Below are 21,325 nucleotides of genomic sequence, written 5' to 3'. Positions count from 1 at the left end.
ATTTAGGCCTCAGGAAAGGTGTGAAAGGTTACCTTCTTTATGATTTACACACAAAAGACGTTTTTCTTTCTAGACATGTTCAATTTTATGAAAACATATTTCCTTTTGCTTTTTCACCTGATATGCCATCTTAATAGGGGTGGGCAAAGTTCAGTTATACTTGAAAACCGAATCGAACTAGTTTTCAGTTTAGAAAAAACCAAACTGAACCGGTTTATAGTTTGTAAAACCGTTCTGGTTTACAGTTTGTAAAACCGAATCGGTTCTATAAACTAGTGAACCGGTTTAGTACTCCAAACCGAACTGACCCGATTTTAATTTATTTTTACTTGTATCAAACCGAACTGCTTTTTGTATCAAATTGAACCGCACTACTAAATTCCTATAGACTTTTTTTTTGGAATTTATTGACTAGTAATTAGGGAATTTATTTGAGTTTTAGGATGTTGAAAAATAATTAAATTCCATCTCAACATGGAATTCATTGACTAGCAGCATGTGGAGCTGCCTTTCCAGAAACATATTAAGCTTTGCATTGGCATGATCTTTTGAAATAATTCTCATGATCTTCATTATTGGTAAATCATATACTTGATACCAGAGCTTGTTGACATTGGTTGGATAACTTTCCAACCATATAGTAGAGGTAAGAGAAAGTAGTACCATAGGTAGAACCAGTCGCAATAAAATTGAGAATCCCATAAGATAAAATTAGAATTAATCAGAAACAGAAACAACAATGTCTAATTAGGGTAATGTTGATCAATCAGTCTCAGCACATCACTAAACCTTAATAGGCTAATGATTTTTCTAAAAATCTCTGCCCAATACACATGTAACTAAAAGCTGAATAGAAACAAATTCCTCAATATTCTAAAAGTATGATCCCTAAACTCAAATAATCAATTTACTTCAACAATTTTACTTCAAATACAATGACGCTAAACAAAATAGAAACAAATGTCTTTAATCATCAAGACTAATGACATTAGCAGATGTTGTTACGTAGAGCGTTGGAGAAATGATCTCTGCAAAAAAGAGTATTTTGTTATGTTTCAAAAAATTTAAAATACAATACAAAGTTTGTAGAACTAAAAATATTGTAACATACCTTTCTCAAAGGTTTCAAGTTCTTCAAGGTCCTCATCAAATAGATTTGAGAAAGGAGATTCTTTCAGCCAATCTTGAGTGCAAACAAGCACTTTCACTATCGTAGGTGTAAGATTACTATGATGAGGATCCAACACCCTTCCTCTAGTGCTGAATGCGGACTCTAATGCTACAGTAGACACAGGGATGGCCAACACCTCACGAGCAACACTTGAAAGGATGGGGAATCTAGTTGAGTTAACTTTCCACCAATTCATAATGTCAAACTCGACAAAATAAGGTTCACACTCTTCAACAAGGTATTTATCAAGCTTAACCTTATGATCAATTAATTGCCCAGTTGATTTTTTGTAGAAGCCCATACCATTATCATCTTCCTCTAGTTATGATTCTCCCATACTTTGAGAACCTTCATCCCTACCTTCATATTCTCAATAAATTGATTTCAAGGAAGATGATAATTTCATCTTCAATGCCTCACCATGTACTTCAAAAAAATAATCAAGAAAGTAGTTTAAATATCCAAATTTGCAAGTTGGGTCCAATACAACAACAATCAGTAACAACACGTTTATTCCATCAACGTTGCCCCAATACTTGTCATATTTACTCTTCATACTAATCCCCATCGACTTTATACTTGCATCTTTATGCTTGCTTAATAATCGAATTTTCCTTCCAATAGCAAATACCTCCTTCATATATATGTTACTAGTAACATATGAAGAGTCGGAAATACGCATAGTAGCATCATAGAAAATCGTCAAAAAAGGAAGCACCGTATTAGCAAAGTCCCAATCCTTGGATAGAGGTACTCCAGGGCCTTTATCCTTAGATAGTTCTTTGACATACATAGCATCGGCAATTTCTAACAAATCAAAGGCTTTTTTATACTTCACAACCATTACTAACATCAAATATGTAGAATTCCATTTGGTTTCCATATCTAGACATATGAGACCTTTATAAGAAATTTTATCCCTTTCAACGCATCCCTTAAACCTTGCTAATCTTGAAGGAGACGATCTCACATACTTGACTGCTTTCTGCATTCTTGTGATAGAAATGTCCTCATCTTTTAAACCTTTCTTTACAATCAAACTCAAGATATGTGCACAACACCGCATATGGATATATTCTCCATTCAAGAGCAAACAGTTCCTTGCATTCATCCACTTCTTCATAAATTTAATTTCAATGTCATTAAACGATGCATTATCTACTGTTATGCTAAAGACACAATTCAACTCCCAAGCATTTAAACATGTCTCGACTTCCTTAGCCATGAACTCTCCTATATGGCTTGTGATTTGACAAAAATTCAAGATTTTCTTATGCAAATTCCGTTTTTTATCAATGATATGTGCAGTTGGACTCATGTAGCTTAGATTTTGGATAGAAGTCCATGTGTTTGTTGTAAGACAAACCCTCCCATAATATTTTGAGATTAAAATTTGAAGTCTTTCTCTCTCCGCATCATAAAGTGACCAAATGGCACGCCTTAATGTAGAGCAGGATGTAATATCAAACTGTGGTTGTAAGATATTCACAAAGTTTCGAAAAAGCACATTCTCCACAAATCGAAAAGGAAGCTCTGCTCCCACAAACATCTTCACATGCTCCCACAAACATCTTCACATGCTCCAATTGACACGCCTCTTGGTCAAACATTGAATGAGGTGAAAAGACAATACCTAATTCATCTTTTGTTGGCTTTGTTGAGGAAGTTGTTTTTTTCCTTTTGTGTTCTTGATTATCAGGATGCTCCTTACATCTTTTCAGATGCATAGTCATAGCACTTGTCCCACCCTTGAATTTAATCAGGTTCCCACAATAATGACATTTGGCCATTTGACCTGAATTAGGCACTTCAGTAAAGTTATTCCATGCTTGTGATCGATTTTTACGCTTAGATGGTGGAAGAGGAGCTGATATAGCTTCACCAGAAGGGGCAACTGAAGTGGTATCAATATGTTCTTCATTCTCCATTGATGGAGAGTCCACGTAATCACCTATTGCAACTTATGTTTAAATAAATATGATTAGAAAGTCTACTTTTAATCATTTATTGGAACAAAAACAATAACATAAAATAAACTAAACAACTTTCATCAACAAAATGAGAACCAAATTAAAACCAGCATAATAATGAGTATATATCTATTTATATTCATAATGTTACACCGCTAACAATATCAATTGACCATATAAGATCATCATCACTTTAACACTTTGTATTAACCACTACGCCAAAAATGACATTTAACAGCGCCCATTTTACAGCGCTTGCTAAACACAAGCGCTGTTGTAATTATATTTTAAAAATAACGGAACCTATTACAGCGCTTTTGATGCGAAGCGCTGTAAAACAAGCGCTGTAGTAGGTCATATAACGTTTGCGCATCACGTTATAAGGCTTTTATAGCGCTTGTCAAAAAAGCGCTGTAAAAGGAAGCGCTTTCGCGAATCAGTTACAGCGCTTTTTTCACAAGCGTTGTAAAACACATGCGCTTTCATTGAATTTAACTACCTATTACAGCGCTTTTTCACAAGCGCTGTAAAACACATGCGCTTTCATTGAATTTAACTACCTATTACAGCGCTTTTTTCACAAGCGCTGTAAAACACATGCGCTTTCATTGAATTTAACTACCTATTACAGCGCTTTTTTCCCAAGCGCTGTAAAACACATGCGCTTTCATTGAATTTAACTACCTATTACAGCGCGTTTTTCACAAGCGCTGTAAAACACATGCGCTTTCATTGAATTTAACTACCTATTACAGCGCTTTTTTCACAAGCGCTGTAAAACACATACGCTTTCATTGAATTTAACTACCTATTACAGCGCTTTTTTCACAAGCGCTGTAAAACACATGCGCTTTCATTGAATTTAACTACCTATTACAGCGCGTTTTTCACAAGCGCTGTAAAACACATGCGCTTTCATTGAATTTAACTACCTATTACAGCGCGTTTTTCACAAGCGCTGTAAAACACATGCGCTTTCATTGAATTTAACTACCTATTACAGCGCGTTTTTCACAAGCGCTGTAAAATACATCTTTAAAATAATTATATACGTTGGAAACCCTCATATCCTCTACATCTTTCAAATAATTATATACGTTGCGAACCCTAATATCCTCTACGTACTGTGCGGCCATCTACGTTGTCTAAGGTATTTTTTACACATGATCTGTTATGTTTTGAAATTGTCAAAAATTGTCAAAAACTCATACCACATGATCTGTTCTGTTTTGAAATTGTTAGTTGATATTGGTTTCTTTTTGAAACTTGTTGATATGTTTTGAAAGCTTATTATTTTTGTTACTGCATTTATATAGGTGGTATAATATGGATAGGAAATGGATTTCAGCCAATCGATTGTCAAAAGAGTATGAAATTGGAGTGAAGGAGTTTGTTGAGTTTGCAGTGAAGAATGCAAAAGATCCAAATAGAGTAGTTTGTCCTTGTTTAAAATGTTGTTTTGGAAAACGTGTTAGAGAAGATGAATTAGAAGGACATCTAGTATGTAATGGAATTGATCAAAGCTACACATGTTGGATAAGACATGGTGAGAAAAAAAAAGGAAACATTAATTTTGAGAATAGTTCTACATATGCTTCAACTGATTTCGATACAGATACATATGAGCCGGACCGAGTTGATGAGATTGCAAAAGCAGTTGAAGAAGATCTTCGAGATTGTCCTAAAATGTTTGAAAGTTTGTTGAGTGATGCAGAGAAAGAATTATATAATGGTTGTACTAAATTCACAAGACTGTCAGCGATATTAAAGTTGTACAACTTAAAAGCGAGTAATGGATGGTCTGATAAAAGCTTTACGGAATTATTAACACTCATAAAAGATATGTTGCCAGATGATAATGAACTTCCCAGTCGAACCTACGAGGCTAAACGGATTTTGTGTTCTATTGGAATGAGTTACGAAAGGATTCATGCGTGTCCTAACGATTGCATTTTATTTCGAAACGAATATGAACTACTTAAGGCGTGTCCGAAATGCAATGTCTCTCGATATAAGAAGAAAGAATCTACTCCAGCAAAAGTCGTGTGGTATTTTCCTATAATACCAAGATTTAGGCGCATGTATCGCAGTGAAGAAGATTCAAAACACTTGACATGGCATGCAGATGAAAGAATTAGAGATGGAATGTTTCGACACCCTGCAGATTCCCCACAATGGGCAAAAATTGATCACGAGTATCCTGAATTCGGGATAGAGTCAAGAAATCTAAGACTTGCACTTTCTACTGATGGAATGAATCCACATGGTCTTCAAAGCATCTCACATAGCACGTGGCCTGTGATTTTGGTAATATATAACCTACCTCCATGGTTATGTATGAAGCGTAAGTTTATGATGTTGTCTCTGTTAATTTCTGGACCCAAACAACCGGGGAATGATATCGACGTATACTTGACTCCTCTAATCGAAAATTTAAAAAGTATGTGGGAGACAGGTGTGGAAGTTTATGATGGGTATAAGAAAGAATGTTTCAATTTAAGGGTTATGTTGTTCGGCATAATTAATGATTTTCCAGCATATGGTAATTTATCAGGATATAGCATTAAAGGTCAGTGTGCATGTCCTATATGTGAAGAGAGTACAAATTGGATGCGGTTGAAACATTGTAAGAAGAATGTGTTTCTTGGACATCGTAGATTTTTACCTTATAGTCATCAGTATCGTGGGTGGAGAAATGCATTCAATGGAAAATCAGAGGAAGGTAAAGCTCCTTTAGCACCGACTGGATATCAAATACTTGAAAAAGTACAAGGTTTGACCAATAAATTTGGCAAACCTTTTGCGGGAGAGCTGGTGAAAACTGGGTGGAAGAAAAAGTCAATTTTCTTTGAATTGCCATATTGGAAGTCATTGTATGTAAGACATTTCCTCGATGTGATGCATATTGAAAAAAATGTATTTGAAAGTGTTATTGGTACGTTACTCAATGTTCCAGGAAAGTCTAAAGATGGCGTCAATGCAAGATTGGACTTGGTCGATATGGGAATAAGAAATGAACTGGCTCCAGTAAAGAAAGGAAATCGCACATATCTACCTCCAGCCGCTCATACTCTATCTAGAAAGGAAAAAATTGTTTTATGTAAATTTCTACACGAAGTTAAAGTTCCAGAAGGATACTCTTCGAACATTAAAAATTTGGTTTGTATGAAAGACCTCAAGTTAAAAGGTTTGAAGACCCATGATTGTCATATTATAATGGAGCATTTGCTACCAATAGGTATACGTTCCATTTTACCTGAAAAAGTTCGACTAGCCTTAACTAGATTATGTTTCTTCTTCAGGGAAATTTGTAGTAAAGTGATCGACCCTCAGAAATTACCGACATTGCAGAGGGAAATTGTTGTTACTTTGTGTGAGCTTGAAATGTATTTCCCACCATCGTTTTTTGATATAATGGTTCACCTTACTGTTCATCTGGTTAAGGAGACACAACTTTGTGGGCCAGCTTATATGAGATGGATGTATCCGATAGAACGATATATGAAAATATTAAAAGGGTACGTAAAAAGTAGAAGTCGACCAGAAGGTTGTATTGCTGAACGATACATTGTTGAAGAGGCTGCTGAATTTTGTACTGAATATCTGTCCAATGTTGAATCCATAGGGCTTCCCATGTCTCGTCATTCGGGAAGACTATCAGGAGAAGGGATAACTGGAAGGAGACTACTGACTATATCAAGGACAGAATGGGAGCAGGCACAATTGTATGTTCTGCACAATGATGATGAGGTTCAACCGTATGTTACAATACACATTGATCAGTTATCTCGTTTGAACATGAATAGGAATCAAAATTGGATAACTCGAGAGCACAATCGAAGTTTTGTAACATGGTTAAAAAATCACATAATGTCAAAATTTGATATAGACCCCGGATCAATTTCAAATAGATTGAGGTGGCTAGCAAATGGTCCGAGCTTACATGTCTTTTCTTACACTGGTTATGTTATTAACGGCTACACATTTTATACCAAAGAACAAGATGATCAGACCACTATGCAAAATAGTGGAGTCACTCTCGTAGCTGAAGCGATGCATGTCTCAAGTGCAAAAGACAAAAACCCAATATATGCAAATCTATCATATTTTGGGGTTATCGAGCGCATATGGGAGTTAGACTACACAATGTTTCGTGTTCCCATATTTGGTTGCAAGTGGGTCGATAATAATAATGGCGTTCGGATTGATGAGTCAGGATTCTTGCTTGTCGATTTTAATAGGGTGGGATACAAAGACGAGCCTTTTATTTTAGCGTCGCAAGCTCAACAAGTGTTTTATGTCACTGATCCTTCTAATGATAAATGGTCTGTTGTCCTATCGACCAATAAAATAAGTGATGATAACAATAATGATGAAGATGTTGGTAATGATCTTTTATTTGCAACATCACAACAACCACATGAAATTGATTCAACTGATGATGGTTTATATCTTAGAGATGATCATGATGAGGGAATTTGGATTAATCCATCGTTTCGTATTGTAAATGGACAAACAAATGTGAATGTCACCAGGAAAAGAAGAAGGGCATCTTAATGTATATATATGTTTAATTGTTTTATATAAGCTATGCATGTAATCTGAACTGTGTTATTGTAAATATGCATGTAATCTGAATTGAGTGTTTTATACTAAGTTCTGATTAATTTATTTTCTGATTAATTTATTTTCTGCTTATATTTAGCTTGATTTGAGTGTTTTATACCAAGTTCATGTAACAATGAGTGTTTTATATTTAGCTTGATTTACATGAACTGAACTGAATATAAATTAGTAATTTACATGAACTGAACTGAACTGAATAGAGAGATTCTCTTTTGCTCAGTGCATATATATATATAGATTCTTCAGAATACTCATTTCTAATAATTCATCATCTCCTAAAGTATTGTGATAAAGACAATGATAACAATATTTTTAATCCAATAAACAATGATAAAAATGTTTTTAATGTCATCCCAACCCAAATAAACCAAACACAAAAATAAAATAAAGAGACATTTTACAGCGCTTATCTTAAAAAGCGCTGTAAAAGATCCTTTTAAAAATAAAATAATGAGTGTTTTATACCTTTTACAGCGCTTTTCACACAAAGCGCTGTAAACGACTCTTTTGAAAGTGAGTAAAAAAGACATTTTACAGCGCTTATTTGACAAAGCGCTGTAAAAAAGCTTTAAAAATAATATTCATCAGACACCTAATTTCTTCAAACACCTTGTACGCATCATGGGAATCCAAAAAACATCAGACACAAACCCATTTCTTCAAACACCTTGTACGCATCATGGGAATCCAAAAAACATCAGACACAAACCCATTTCTTCAAACACCTTGTACGCATCATGGGAATCCCCAAAAACACCAGACACAAACCCATTTTTCGCAACATGGCAATGATCCTGAATACCAATTAAGTTTCGATTTAAGAAGGAAAGAGAATGTAAAGAGATAAAAAGGGTGTTGAGGTGGAGATTGAATTGTGAAAGAGTAAGCTTTGATGTTTGTGAAGAAGATGCATAAAAGGAGAAGAGTTTGGTGAAGAGGAAGGGATTTTTGTGGTGACCAGTTACTACTATGTGGGTTTTGCATGCATGTTGAGCTTGTTTAAAAAATAACATAACATAACAAAACACAAAAACAATAAGGCCTTTTACAGCGCTTATTTGGAAAAAGCGCTGTAAAAGAGCCTTTTAAAATTAACATAAAGAGACATTTTAGAGCGCTTATGTGGAAAAGCGCTGTAAAAGGCTTTAAAAAACATTCATATAACATAATAACACACGGAGGTCTTTTACAGCGCTTATTTGGGAAAAGCGCTGTAAAAGAGCCTCTTAAAATTAACATAAAGAGACATTTTAGAGCGCTTATGTGTAAAAGCGCTGTAAAAGGCATTCAAATAACATAATAACACACGGAGGTCTTTTACAGCGCTTATTTGAAAAAAGCGCTGTAAAAGAGCCTTTTAAAAATTTAACTAAAGAAGCCTTTTAGAGCGCTTATGTGTGAAAGCGCTGTAAAAGGCATTCATATAACATAATAACACACGGAGGTCTTTTACAGCGCTTATTTGAAAAAAGCGCTGTAAAAGAGCCTTTTAAAAATTTAACTAAAGAAGCCTTTTAGAGCGCTTATGTGTGAAAGCGCTGTAAAAGGCATTCATATAACATAATAACACACGGAGGTCTTTTACAGCGCTTATTTGAAAAAAGCGCTGTAAAAGGCATTCAAATAACATAATAACACACGGAGGTCTTTTACAGCGCTTATTTGAAAAAAGCGCTGTAAAAGGCATTCAAATAACATAATAACACACGGAGGTCTTTTACAGCGCTTATTTGAAAAAAGCGCTGTAAAAGAGCCTTTTAAAAATTTAACTAAAGAAGCCTTTTAGAGCGCTTTACAAAATAAGCGCTGTAAAAGGCTTATAAAAAGCGCTGTAAAAGTGTTACGTATATATAACAGTTACCTCTTCAGTTTCCTCTTCATTACGTAACCTTCATCTCAACCTTCATTTCTTCTCTTCTTTTGCAAACCCTATCATCCCGTCCTTTACGAACCTTATTTCCACGATCATCTCCTTCATTTCGAACCTTATTTCCATCCAAGATCATCTCTCCCATTTCACACAATATATTTTCATTGAAATACGTAACCCTCATTACGTATTTCTTCAAACCGTATTTCTGTGAACCATATTTCTGTGAACTTTCTGCAAACCCTCTTTTCTTTGCATTTCGTCTTTCTTCGAACCATCATTATTCAGGTATTGATGTTATTAAATTTTTGTAATCATTAGAATGCATGTTGAGCTTTTTTAAGATATACTGATACATGTTGAGTTTGTTTATAATAATGCATGATCCATGTTGAGCTTGTTGATGTTATACTAAAGTGCATGTTGAACTTGTTGTAGTTAAATGGATACAAACAAAGATTTAGAAGTTCAAAATGAAGAAGTTGGCACCTCTAAGACTTACGAAAAAGAAGTCAAACGTGGTGCAACTATCATGCAAAGGGTGATTAAAGCACGGAGCAGTGGCATTAAATTTGAGGTATACTATATATACTCTGTTTGCTGTGTGTTTTTTTATCTTTTTTTAGGGTTTAGGGCATGTACTTACTATATGAGTTTATTAGGTTGGCTGGAACGAGAGTGGTCAGCCAGTTGACCCCAACAGCTCCATGTTTGTAAGCTACATTGGGGCTGTTGTTCGTCAAAATGTCCCAATAACAATAGACAACTGGAGAGATAAGGCGTTGAAGGATGCCAAAGATATCATCTGGAATGACATTCAAGTAAATATTTTGATCTACTCTTTTGTCATTTATAATTTTTTTTCTGTAAAATACATTACTTATAATTGTTTTCATTGCAGACCACTTTTGTTCTTGATGAGGAACGAAAGTCATATGTTTTGAGAGTTGCTGGGAAAATCCATCGTGGATTTAGATCCCATCTCTCAAATTTCTATCTAAAAGATAGAGAAGGAAACACAAATGCTGAACCTCCAAAGATATATCAACATTATATATCAAAGGATGAATGGAGTGCATTTGTTTCCAAACGTTCTGACCCGGCGTTTGTCGTAAGTGATTAATTTATTAGCATTTGTGTTTTATTATTCATATTCGTAGCGTATTTTAAATTTTTACACAATTGCTATTTTTTTTTTATATAGAATATTAGTAAGGCAAATCGCGAACGGGCAAGCAACCCAAAACACCCATACAAGAAATCACGTATGGGATATGCACGCCTTGAACAAAAAATTGTAAGTAATTAAACATCACTTGTAATTTGTATTATAAACTATAGTGTGTAACTAATTTGTATTATTTTGTTTATGATTTTAACGAATAGAGAAAAGACACCCAAGCCGATCAACCCTTGGGTCGTCATATCTTATGGAAGGAAGCGCGTGTTAACAAAGAAGGAGTGGTTGATAATGAAAATGTCAAGAAAGTTGTAGAACTTTGTGTAAGTATATTATCACTTTAATATTTTTTAATATTGTATTTTAAAAATGCTATTGAACTTATCTTTTTAATGTTACATGTATTTTAGGAAACTATTGAACAAAGTTCTGAAACTCAAGAGGGCAACAAGGATACGTGCAGGGACATTCTTGGGAAAGTGTTTAATGTCCCTGAGTATTCCGGTCGAGTGAGGGGGAAAGGATTTGGCGTAACTCCCAAAAGCTTTTTTCCTCAAGAGAAGCGCCAAAAACCTTCCAACGAGGAAGTATTAGAGAAGCTCAGAATCTTATCGGAGCAAGTGGCACTCTTGGTGAATACGAATAAAGACAAGCAACTTCCGGTTCAGCTCCAACCTGAAATACAAATGGAGAGTGAAACCGGGAGTTGCAACGTCGGTTTGAAGAGTATTCCCGAGGTAATTAATTACTTACTACTTACTTGCTTATGTAATTACTTATGTATTAAACAAACTTATATATTAACTGTACTTATGTTTTAACTATTGATGTAGGGTGTCACTACATGTGTCCTATACTTGTCCTCGCCGACTCAACGGAAGGTGGGAAAAGGAATATTGCACAATACTTCGGGAGAAGTATTGCACAATATTCCGATCCCCGCGGGCCATGTCAAAGTATCGCCTACGGTTGCTTTCGAACCAACTGCACCGTTGCCCATACCGGACAACGATGGAGATATGAAGTTCTTAAGCGACGCTATTGGCAGTTACGTGGCATGGCCCACACACCTTGTTGCCCTCGAAAAAAAGATTCCCAAGGACAAATCAGTTACATCTCCCGAAAAGGTTTGTCACATTTATTGCCTAAGGTTTTTTATTTTTTCAGATTCAATAAACTAACATTTTACCTCATTTTTGTAGGTCCAAATAAATAAACCACCCCTACAGCCAAAAAAAGGCAGCAGACCTCAAAAATTGGAGGTTAATAGGGCTGCCAAACTACAAAGGCTGGAGGGTAATAAAGCTGCAAAACTTGCAGCAACAAAAAATCTGGATCGGGGAAAATCGGTCGCTGCTGCTGCTGCTCCTAATAAAAGTCAGCCACGCCTTGGTAAATACGGGGCGTGTCTTGACATCCAAATAAAAAGGAACATGGGCAGCAGCAACGATTCGCCCATTGTACAAATGAATCAAGACATCTTTGGAGATGAGTATATTGAATACCTCGAAAAGGAGCAAATGTACGATCTTCTCGAACATAAGGAGCTGAGTGTTACTGTAATCAGCTTGTACATAAGGTAAAAAATACTTTTAATTGCATTTATTTGTAATTAATTAAATGTATTGGTAATTAATCTAGTTTAAAATTTTCATTGAAGGTTTTTGTACGAGAAGGTCGTGTGCACGAGGAAACTGTCAAATAAATACTCATTCTTGTCTCCGCATAAGATGTCGATGTTCAAACTCGATCCAGACAATGTAAAACACTACATTGTAGATATGTTTTTAAGAAATAAAGAAAGTGATAAATTGTTCTTGGCACCATATAATTCAGGGTACGTAATTTTATCTTTTTTAATTGATGAGAATTTAATTTATTAGTTGTCTATAAACAAAATTGCTTAACCAATTTTTTGTTGTTGTAGGGCACATTGGGTGCTATTTGCAATCAATGCGGTCTCTGAAGTGATATACTATTTGGATCCCGTGCACGGCGATTACACCAATCACCCCGGAATAAAGAATATGCTCGACACGTAAGTAATATTCATTTATTTCTTACATATATATATTTATATATATATATATATAAATATATATATGTAAGAAATAAATGAATATTACTTACGTGTCGAGCATATTCTTTATTCCGGGGTGATTGGTGTAATCGCCGTGCACGGGATCCAAATAGTATATCACTTCAGAGACCGCATTGATTGCAAATAGCACCCAATGTGCCCTACAACAACAAAAAATTGGTTAAGCAATTTTGTTTATAGACAACTAATAAATTAAATTCTCATCAATTAAAAAAGATAAAATTACGTACCCTGAATTATATGGTGCCAAGAACAATTTATCACTTTCTTTATTTCTTAAAAACATATCTACAATGTAGTGTTTTACATTGTCTGGATCGAGTTTGAACATCGACATCTTATGCGGAGACAAGAATGAGTATTTATTTGACAGTTTCCTCGTGCACACGACCTTCTCGTACAAAAACCTTCAATGAAAATTTTAAACTAGATTAATTACCAATACATTTAATTAATTACAAATAAATGCAATTAAAAGTATTTTTTACCTTATGTACAAGCTGATTACAGTAACACTCAGCTCCTTATGTTCGAGAAGATCGTACATTTGCTCCTTTTCGAGGTACTCAATATACTCATCTCCAAAGATGTCTTGATTCATTTGTACAATGGGCGAATCGTTGCTGCTGCCCATGTTCCTTTTTATTTGGATGTCAAGACACGCCCCGTATTTACCAAGGCGTGGCTGACTTTTATTAGGAGCAGCAGCAGCAGCGACCGATTTTCCCCGATCCAGATTTTTTGTTGCTGCAAGTTTTGCAGCTTTATTACCCTCCAGCCTTTGTAGTTTGGCAGCCCTATTAACCTCCAATTTTTGAGGTCTGCTGCCTTTTTTTGGCTGTAGGGGTGGTTTATTTATTTGGACCTACAAAAATGAGGTAAAATGTTAGTTTATTGAATCTGAAAAAATAAAAAACCTTAGGCAATAAATGTGACAAACCTTTTCGGGAGATGTAACTGATTTGTCCTTGGGAATCTTTTTTTCGAGGGCAACAAGGTGTGTGGGCCATGCCACGTAACTGCCAATAGCGTCGCTTAAGAACTTCATATCTCCATCGTTGTCCGGTATGGGCAACGGTGCAGTTGGTTCGAAAGCAACCGTAGGCGATACTTTGACATGGCCCGCGGGGATCGGAATATTGTGCAATACTTCTCCCGAAGTATTGTACAATATTCCTTTTCCCACCTTCCGTTGAGTCGGCGAGGACAAGTATAGGACACATGTAGTGACACCCTACATCAATAGTTAAAACATAAGTACAGTTAATATATAAGTTTGTTTAATACATAAGTAATTACATAAGCAAGTAAGTAGTAAGTAATTAATTACCTCGGGAATACTCTTCAAACCGACGTTGCAACTCCCGGTTTCACTCTCCATTTGTATTTCAGGTTGGAGCTGAACCGGAAGTTGCTTGTCTTTATTCGTATTCACCAAGAGTGCCACTTGCTCCGATAAGATTCTGAGCTTCTCTAATACTTCCTCGTTGGAAGGTTTTTGGCGCTTCTCTTGAGGAAAAAAGCTTTTGGGAGTTACGCCAAATCCTTTCCCCCTCACTCGACCGGAATACTCAGGGACATTAAACACTTTCCCAAGAATGTCCCTGCACGTATCCTTGTTGCCCTCTTGAGTTTCAGAACTTTGTTCAATAGTTTCCTAAAATACATGTAACATTAAAAAGATAAGTTCAATAGCATTTTTAAAATACAATATTAAAAAATATTAAAGTGATAATATACTTACACAAAGTTCTACAACTTTCTTGACATTTTCATTATCAACCACTCCTTCTTTGTTAACACGCGCTTCCTTCCATAAGATATGACGACCCAAGGGTTGATCGGCTTGGGTGTCTTTTCTCTATTCGTTAAAATCATAAACAAAATAATACAAATTAGTTACACACTATAGTTTATAATACAAATTACTTCATTATATAAAAGTGATGTTTAATTACTTACAATTTGTTGTTCAAGGCGTGCATATCCCATACGTGATTTCTTGTATGGGTGTTTTGGGTTGCTTGCCCGTTCGCGATTTGCCTTACTAATATTCTATATAAAAAAAAAATAGCAATTGTGTAAAAATTTAAAATACGCTACGAATATGAATAATAAAACACAAATGCTAATAAATTAATAACTTACGACAAACGCCGGGTCAGAACGTTTGGAAACAAATGCACTCCATTCATCCTTTGATATATAATGTTGATATATCTTTGGAGGTTCAGCATTTGTGTTTCCTTCTCTATCTTTTAGATAGAAATTTGAGAGATGGGATCTAAATCCACGATGGATTTTCCCAGCAACTCTCAAAACATATGACTTTCGTTCCTCATCAAGAACAAAAGTGGTCTGCAATGAAAACAATTATAAGTAATGTATTTTACAGAAAAAAAATTATAAATGACAAAAGAGTAGATCAAAATATTTACTTGAATGTCATTCCAGATGATATCTTTGGCATCCTTCAACGCCTTATCTCTCCAGTTGTCTATTGTTATTGGGACATTTTGACGAACAACAGCCCCAATGTAGCTTACAAACATGGAGCTGTTGGGGTCAACTGGCTGACCACTCTCGTTCCAGCCAACCTAATAAACTCATATAGTAAGTACATGCCCTAAACCCTAAAAAAAGATAAAAAAACACACAGCAAACAGAGTATATATAGTATACCTCAAATTTAATGCCATTACTCCTTGCTTTAATGACTTTCTGCATGATAGTTGCACCACGTTTGACTTCTTTTTCGTAAGTCTTAGAGGTGCCAACTTCTTCATTTTGAACTTCTAAATCTTTGTTTGTATCCATTTAACTACAACAAGTTCAACATGCACTTTAGTATAACATCAACAAGCTCAACATGGATCATGCATTATTATAAACAAACTCAACATGTATCAGTATATCTTAAAAAAGCTCAACATGCATTCTAATGATTACAAAAATTTAATAACATCAATACCTGAATAATGATGGTTCGAAGAAAGACGAAATGCAAAGAAAAGAGGGTTTGCAGAAAGTTCACAGAAATATGGTTCACAGAAATACGGTTTGAAGAAATACGTAATGAGGGTTACGTATTTCAATGAAAATATATTGTGTGAAATGGGAGAGATGATCTTGGATGGAAATAAGGTTCGAAATGAAGGAGATGATCGTGGAAATAAGGTTCGTAAAGGACGGGATGATAGGGTTTGCAAAAGAAGAGAAGAAATGAAGGTTGAGATGAAGGTTACGTAATGAAGAGGAAACTGAAGAGGTAACTGTTATATATACGTAACACTTTTACAGCGCTTTTTATAAGCCTTTTTACAGCGCTTTTTTTGTAAAGCGCTCTAAAAGGCTTCTTTAGTTAAATTCTTAAAAGGCTCTTTTACAGCGCTTTTGACAAATAAGCGCTGTAAAAGACCTCCGTTTTTATAGAGTAATTGATTGTAAATCTATTATAATATTATTAAGTTGTTAGATGTGTTTAATATTTTAAAAATAGCTCTCTTTGTCAGACCTAAGTTAAATTTGTTGAATGTTTGGTGATATGATTTAGACTTTATTTTAAGGAGTAAAACTAGTAATTTTTGGTTTGAAAGAACTAGTTGAAATTGACAACATACTTCGAATGTGTTTAATTTATCAAAACTAAATGAACTACGTTATTATTTGCAAAATCTATTTGTTATGTTATGTTTTATATGTAAATTATAGTGAGTAACTCTATGATTTTTTATTTCATAATGGAATGATAAATGTGATATTTTATTTCATAATTGAATGATAAATGTTGTGTTTAATTGATTTATTTTGTCATGTTATTCTACCATGCTATGTTAGTTGATTTTTTACATGTTGTGCTTAATTTGAGATTGAATGTCTTAAGTATGTAGACTAAGTTTGAATCTTGAGGGTGGTAAGTTAGATATTAGTTCACTCACTGCAAATTTCGAGGATGAAATCACTACGCGAAAAAACGGCTTTTACAGCGCTTTTTTTAAGCCATTTACAGCGCTTTTTCAAAAAAATAAGCGCTGTGGAAACGAGCGCTGTAAATGATACAACAGCGCTTTTATAAAAGCGCTATAAAACATGTAAATACAACGCGCGCTTGTTATGCACATTTTACAGCGCTTCTTCACAAAAAGCGCTGTAATATGCACCCCGTCATATGAGTTATGGGTGTGCATATTACAGCGCTTTTGTGAGAAAGCGCTGTAATATGCCCACTCGTATATGAGTTATGGGTGTGCATTTTAGAGCGCTTTTTTGAGAAAGCGCTGTAAAATGCACACCCGTAACTCATATAATGGGGTGCACATTACAGCGCTTTTTGTGAAGAAGCGCTGTAAAATGTGCATAACAAGCGCGCGTTGTATTTACATGTTTTATAGCGCTTTTTTAAAAGCGCTGTTGTATCATTTACAGCGCTCGTTTCCACAGCGCTTATTTTTTTGAAAAAGCGCTGTAAATGGCTTAAAAAAAGCGCTGTAAAATGCGTTTTTTCGCGTAGTGAACGTCATATGATCGGAAAACATCTCACTCAGTTGTTGCTAGAAAATTAAAATTTCTTTCATTAATTTAAATATAACAAGTGTTGGAATTAAATGAATCTTTCATGGATAACATTGTCAAGATGTAAGACAAGATGCAGTCAGGCAATTTACTAATGTAATTCATTTTGGATTTGAAATTAGTGTTTAGGGTCCTGAAATAAATATGCACAGACTTCGCTAAACCTAAACCTGAGTATAGTTTTAGAAAATATTGGAAAAGGCTAATGTGAACTAACTCAAACTCACCCAAGATTACAAGTAAATGCCGCTACTCTGTTCTGCTCCTAACAACCCGATAAATATATTATATTTATATCACTCACTTTTACTCTATTTATACACAAAATCAAAACATAAAACTCAAAGAGTGAATCTCCATTCAAATATACTAACATAGTTAGACGCCTAAAAAGCACTATCACGCCTAATCCTTTCTTAAACAGCCTAAACAACTTTTACCAGATTGACCTTTCTAATTGTATTGTTACATTTTCTCTTGTACCTTCACATTCTGCAAACCTAATATGCTATATATGCTAGGTCCCACTCTTCCTTAATTTTTTTATTTTTACATCTTACAATTTTTTGTTTTACATGCATTCTTCATCTTTCATTGATTTTTTTCTATTTTTTGCTAATGTTTCACTAGGAGCAACACTCTAAAAAATTGATTGCTAGAGCCTAGAAGATTAGAGGAGAAACAAGTTAATGGCGATTGACCAATTGAACAAGTTATTGAAGCAAGTTGATCCTATACCTAAGCAGTCATATGAGTTAAAGGATTAATTTACTTCCAAGTTTTAAATCTTATTTAGCATCAATATGGGATATCAGATGACAAAACTAATTAAAAAAATCATTATAATGCTTTGCAGCGAATGCAGAATTTTAGTGTCTTATGGGAAATGTAATTGGTGAGATGGAGCTTTAATTATACTAATTAATGTTTATGTTTATGAAGGATATTCTGAAGACTTGATATATTTTTAATTGCAGATAAGATATAATGCTAACGAAGTATTTTAAAATATAGAGTTAATAATAACTTTGTCATGGAGATTAGAGAGATTTTTGTTGACTCTAAAAAAAACAAAATAATGGGCAGAAACAAGACCGCAAAACAACAAGCAGAGCAAAGCTGCACAACACAACAAGCAAAATGCACAAAGTAGAACCATAGAACTCAACAATTAAAAAAGGATAACATTCATGCTGAGAAGTTTTTCTATTCCTGACAATTGTGTCTCAAACCATGATCGACATCAGCAACTATTGAGAACAAGTCATGATCTAGAAATATTAAAATTAACTATATGTTGTAGTCTATTGATCAAGATCATCTTTCAGGATCATAATTTTTCAATTCATGAATATGAAAAGTAGGAAATAAATTATTTTAATAACCCAACTTTCATCAACACTTATTTTATAAAAGAATCAACAAAAAGAAATTGCAAACAACACCAACCTTGAAAAGTACAAATGTACTGCAAAGAACCTATTCCTAACTCATAGCAGAACAAACCAATGCTACTGATTACACAATTGCTAATAAAAAAAAAATCAACAAGCATGAATACAAATACAGATAAAAAACTCAGCACGCATGAATACAAAGTTTAAGCAATTATCAATTTATAACTTTAAAAATACAAAGAAAAACAAAAGCTAAATTACACAAAACTTCAAAAAAATACAGCAAAATAATCAAAAGCAGGGTACTAATCATGGTAGAAATAAAATGCATGAACTCCAATTTTCAACACGTAACTAGTTTTTCATTTCAAAAGTTTGGGATGGAAAAGCATGAACTCGGCTCAAAAGGGTATCGGACAAGCAAAATCATCAAGATGAACCAAAATGGTGAAACAACGAAAACAAAGGTGGATGAATACCTGAGAGGAAACAGTGGAAGATGGAGGGCGACACAGGGCGTAGACTCACGAAGAGAGAAGACGGACTGCGATGAATTGTTGTGCGAATAGAGAAGACAGAGGGCGATGAATTGTTGCGCGAAGAGAGAAGAGATGGTGGCGGCCATAAGCTTCATCTAACGACCTTATGATTACATAAGTTATTTGCAGCGGCAACCACCATAAGCTTCATTTCAATTTTAGGGTTCTACAACACTGATTCTGATTCTGATTTTAGGGTTTTGGGATTTTGAAGTTTTTGTAGAATTAAAATTAAAAATTAAATTATGGTTACAGTGCACCTATATTTTTTAAAATCAGTTCAGTTAAAAAAATTGATTTTAAAATAAAGTTTGATTTTTAATTTTTTTAAATTGGTTTAATTTAAAAACAGTTTGGTTCGATTCAGTTCTCTAAATCCGTTCAGATTTTGGATTTTTTTGTCCACCCCTACATCTTAACATACTGATGCATCTATTCATATGCCTAATGTTTCCAATTTTGTGGATATTTATCATGACACTATTTTGCTCCTATTACTACTTCTAGTTCTATTCCCGATAACAATTCTGCTATTAATTATGCCATTATTCATAAATATTTTTGTTGATCATATGCATCATGCCTCTAATAATATTGTTCCTGATAATTTGAATTATGTTTATGGCAGTAATAATGACAATACACCTTTATCTTCTCCTTCTCCTATTGATGGTAATTTTTGTGATCATGTTGCTCATAATAATTATGATGTGCATTCTGATGTTGAGGATGAAAATGCCACTCAATTTGCCCTTAGAAAGTCTACTAGAATAACCAAACCTCCAAGATATTTGAATGATGGTTTAAATATGTTTTTGATTCTTGTAAATATATCAGTTTTTAGTTTTAGTCCCTGTAAAAATTTTTTATTTTTTTGATTTACATCTTTGTAAGATAAAAAATTGTTTTTGGTCATTAATGTTAAGTGGACGTTACAAAAATATTAATCGACAAAGAAAACGATTTTTGGTCCTTGTAAATATAACAATGTTCAGTTTTAGTCCCTATAATTTTTTTTTGTTTGGACTTCATCATATTCATCACCATTAATCACAAATCCAGAAAGTGATTTTCATCGTCTTCATCAACCCAACAATCCATATATCACCTAACCCAATTTTTTCTATCAATAACTCTACCTCCAACCTCATCTTTTCCCTCTATCATCTCAAAAAAAAATTCAACCTCATATTTGAAAATTAACTATTTACAAGATTAACAAAATAAAAATTAATCCGTAAAGGCTTAAAAATGATTTTTTTTTTTATATTACCCAATTGTTCAAACGTCTTTTGTTGATTCGTATTTGAAGGTTTTGAGGGGTTTAGGGGATGCACATAAGGTGTTTGATGAAATGGCTGACATAAATGTTGCTTATTTTACTGTTTTGGTTTATGGGTATTTGAAAGTTGGTAATGTTAGGAGTGGTTTGAAGGTGTTTGATGAAATTTTTGAACGGGATGTTCCGGCTTGGAACGCAATGATTAATCCTCATCTTTGAAAATTAACTATTTAAGGGGTTAACAAAATAGAAAATTAACCCGTAAAGACTTAAAAATTATAATTGTTTATTTATTTATATTATTCAGTTGTTCAAACGTCTCTTGTCGATTTGTATTCAAAGGTTTTGAAGGGGTTAAGAGTTGGTGGTGTTGTGAGTGGTTTGAAGGTGTTTGATGAAATGGTTGAATGGGATGCTTTGGTTTGGAACGCGGTGATTAATCTTTATCTTTGAAAATTAACTATTTAAAGGATTAACAAAATAGAAAACTAACCCATAAAGGCTTAAAAATTATTATTATTATTGTTATTATTATTATTATTATTATTATTATTATTATTATTATTATTATTATTATTATTATTATTATTATTATTATTATTATTATTATTATTATT

At 34.1% G+C, this 21,325-nt stretch overlaps 1 protein-coding gene across 1 annotated transcript; it reads right to left on the bottom strand.

Moving 5' to 3' along the window:
* Nucleotides 1–1,541: 1,541 nt before the first annotated feature.
* Nucleotides 1,542–2,489, bottom strand: LOC105851334 (zinc finger BED domain-containing protein RICESLEEPER 2-like). The gene has a single exon (XM_012712070.1). It carries the CDS (start codon nt 2,487–2,489, stop codon nt 1,542–1,544), a length of 948 nt encoding a protein of 315 aa, XP_012567524.1.
* Nucleotides 2,490–21,325: the final 18,836 nt, after the last annotated feature.

This window comes from Cicer arietinum, chromosome 3, assembly GCF_000331145.2.
Source record: "Cicer arietinum cultivar CDC Frontier isolate Library 1 chromosome 3, Cicar.CDCFrontier_v2.0, whole genome shotgun sequence".
Taxonomy (NCBI): domain Eukaryota; kingdom Viridiplantae; phylum Streptophyta; class Magnoliopsida; order Fabales; family Fabaceae; genus Cicer; species Cicer arietinum.
Note: the sequence above shows the minus strand (reverse complement) of the source record. Positions and strands in the feature narration are given on the sequence as shown.

Coding starts and splice junctions, on each gene's coding strand:
- LOC105851334 (XM_012712070.1), bottom strand. CDS start 2,489: ATGAGTCCAACTGCACATATCATTGATAAAAAACGGAATTTGCATAAG.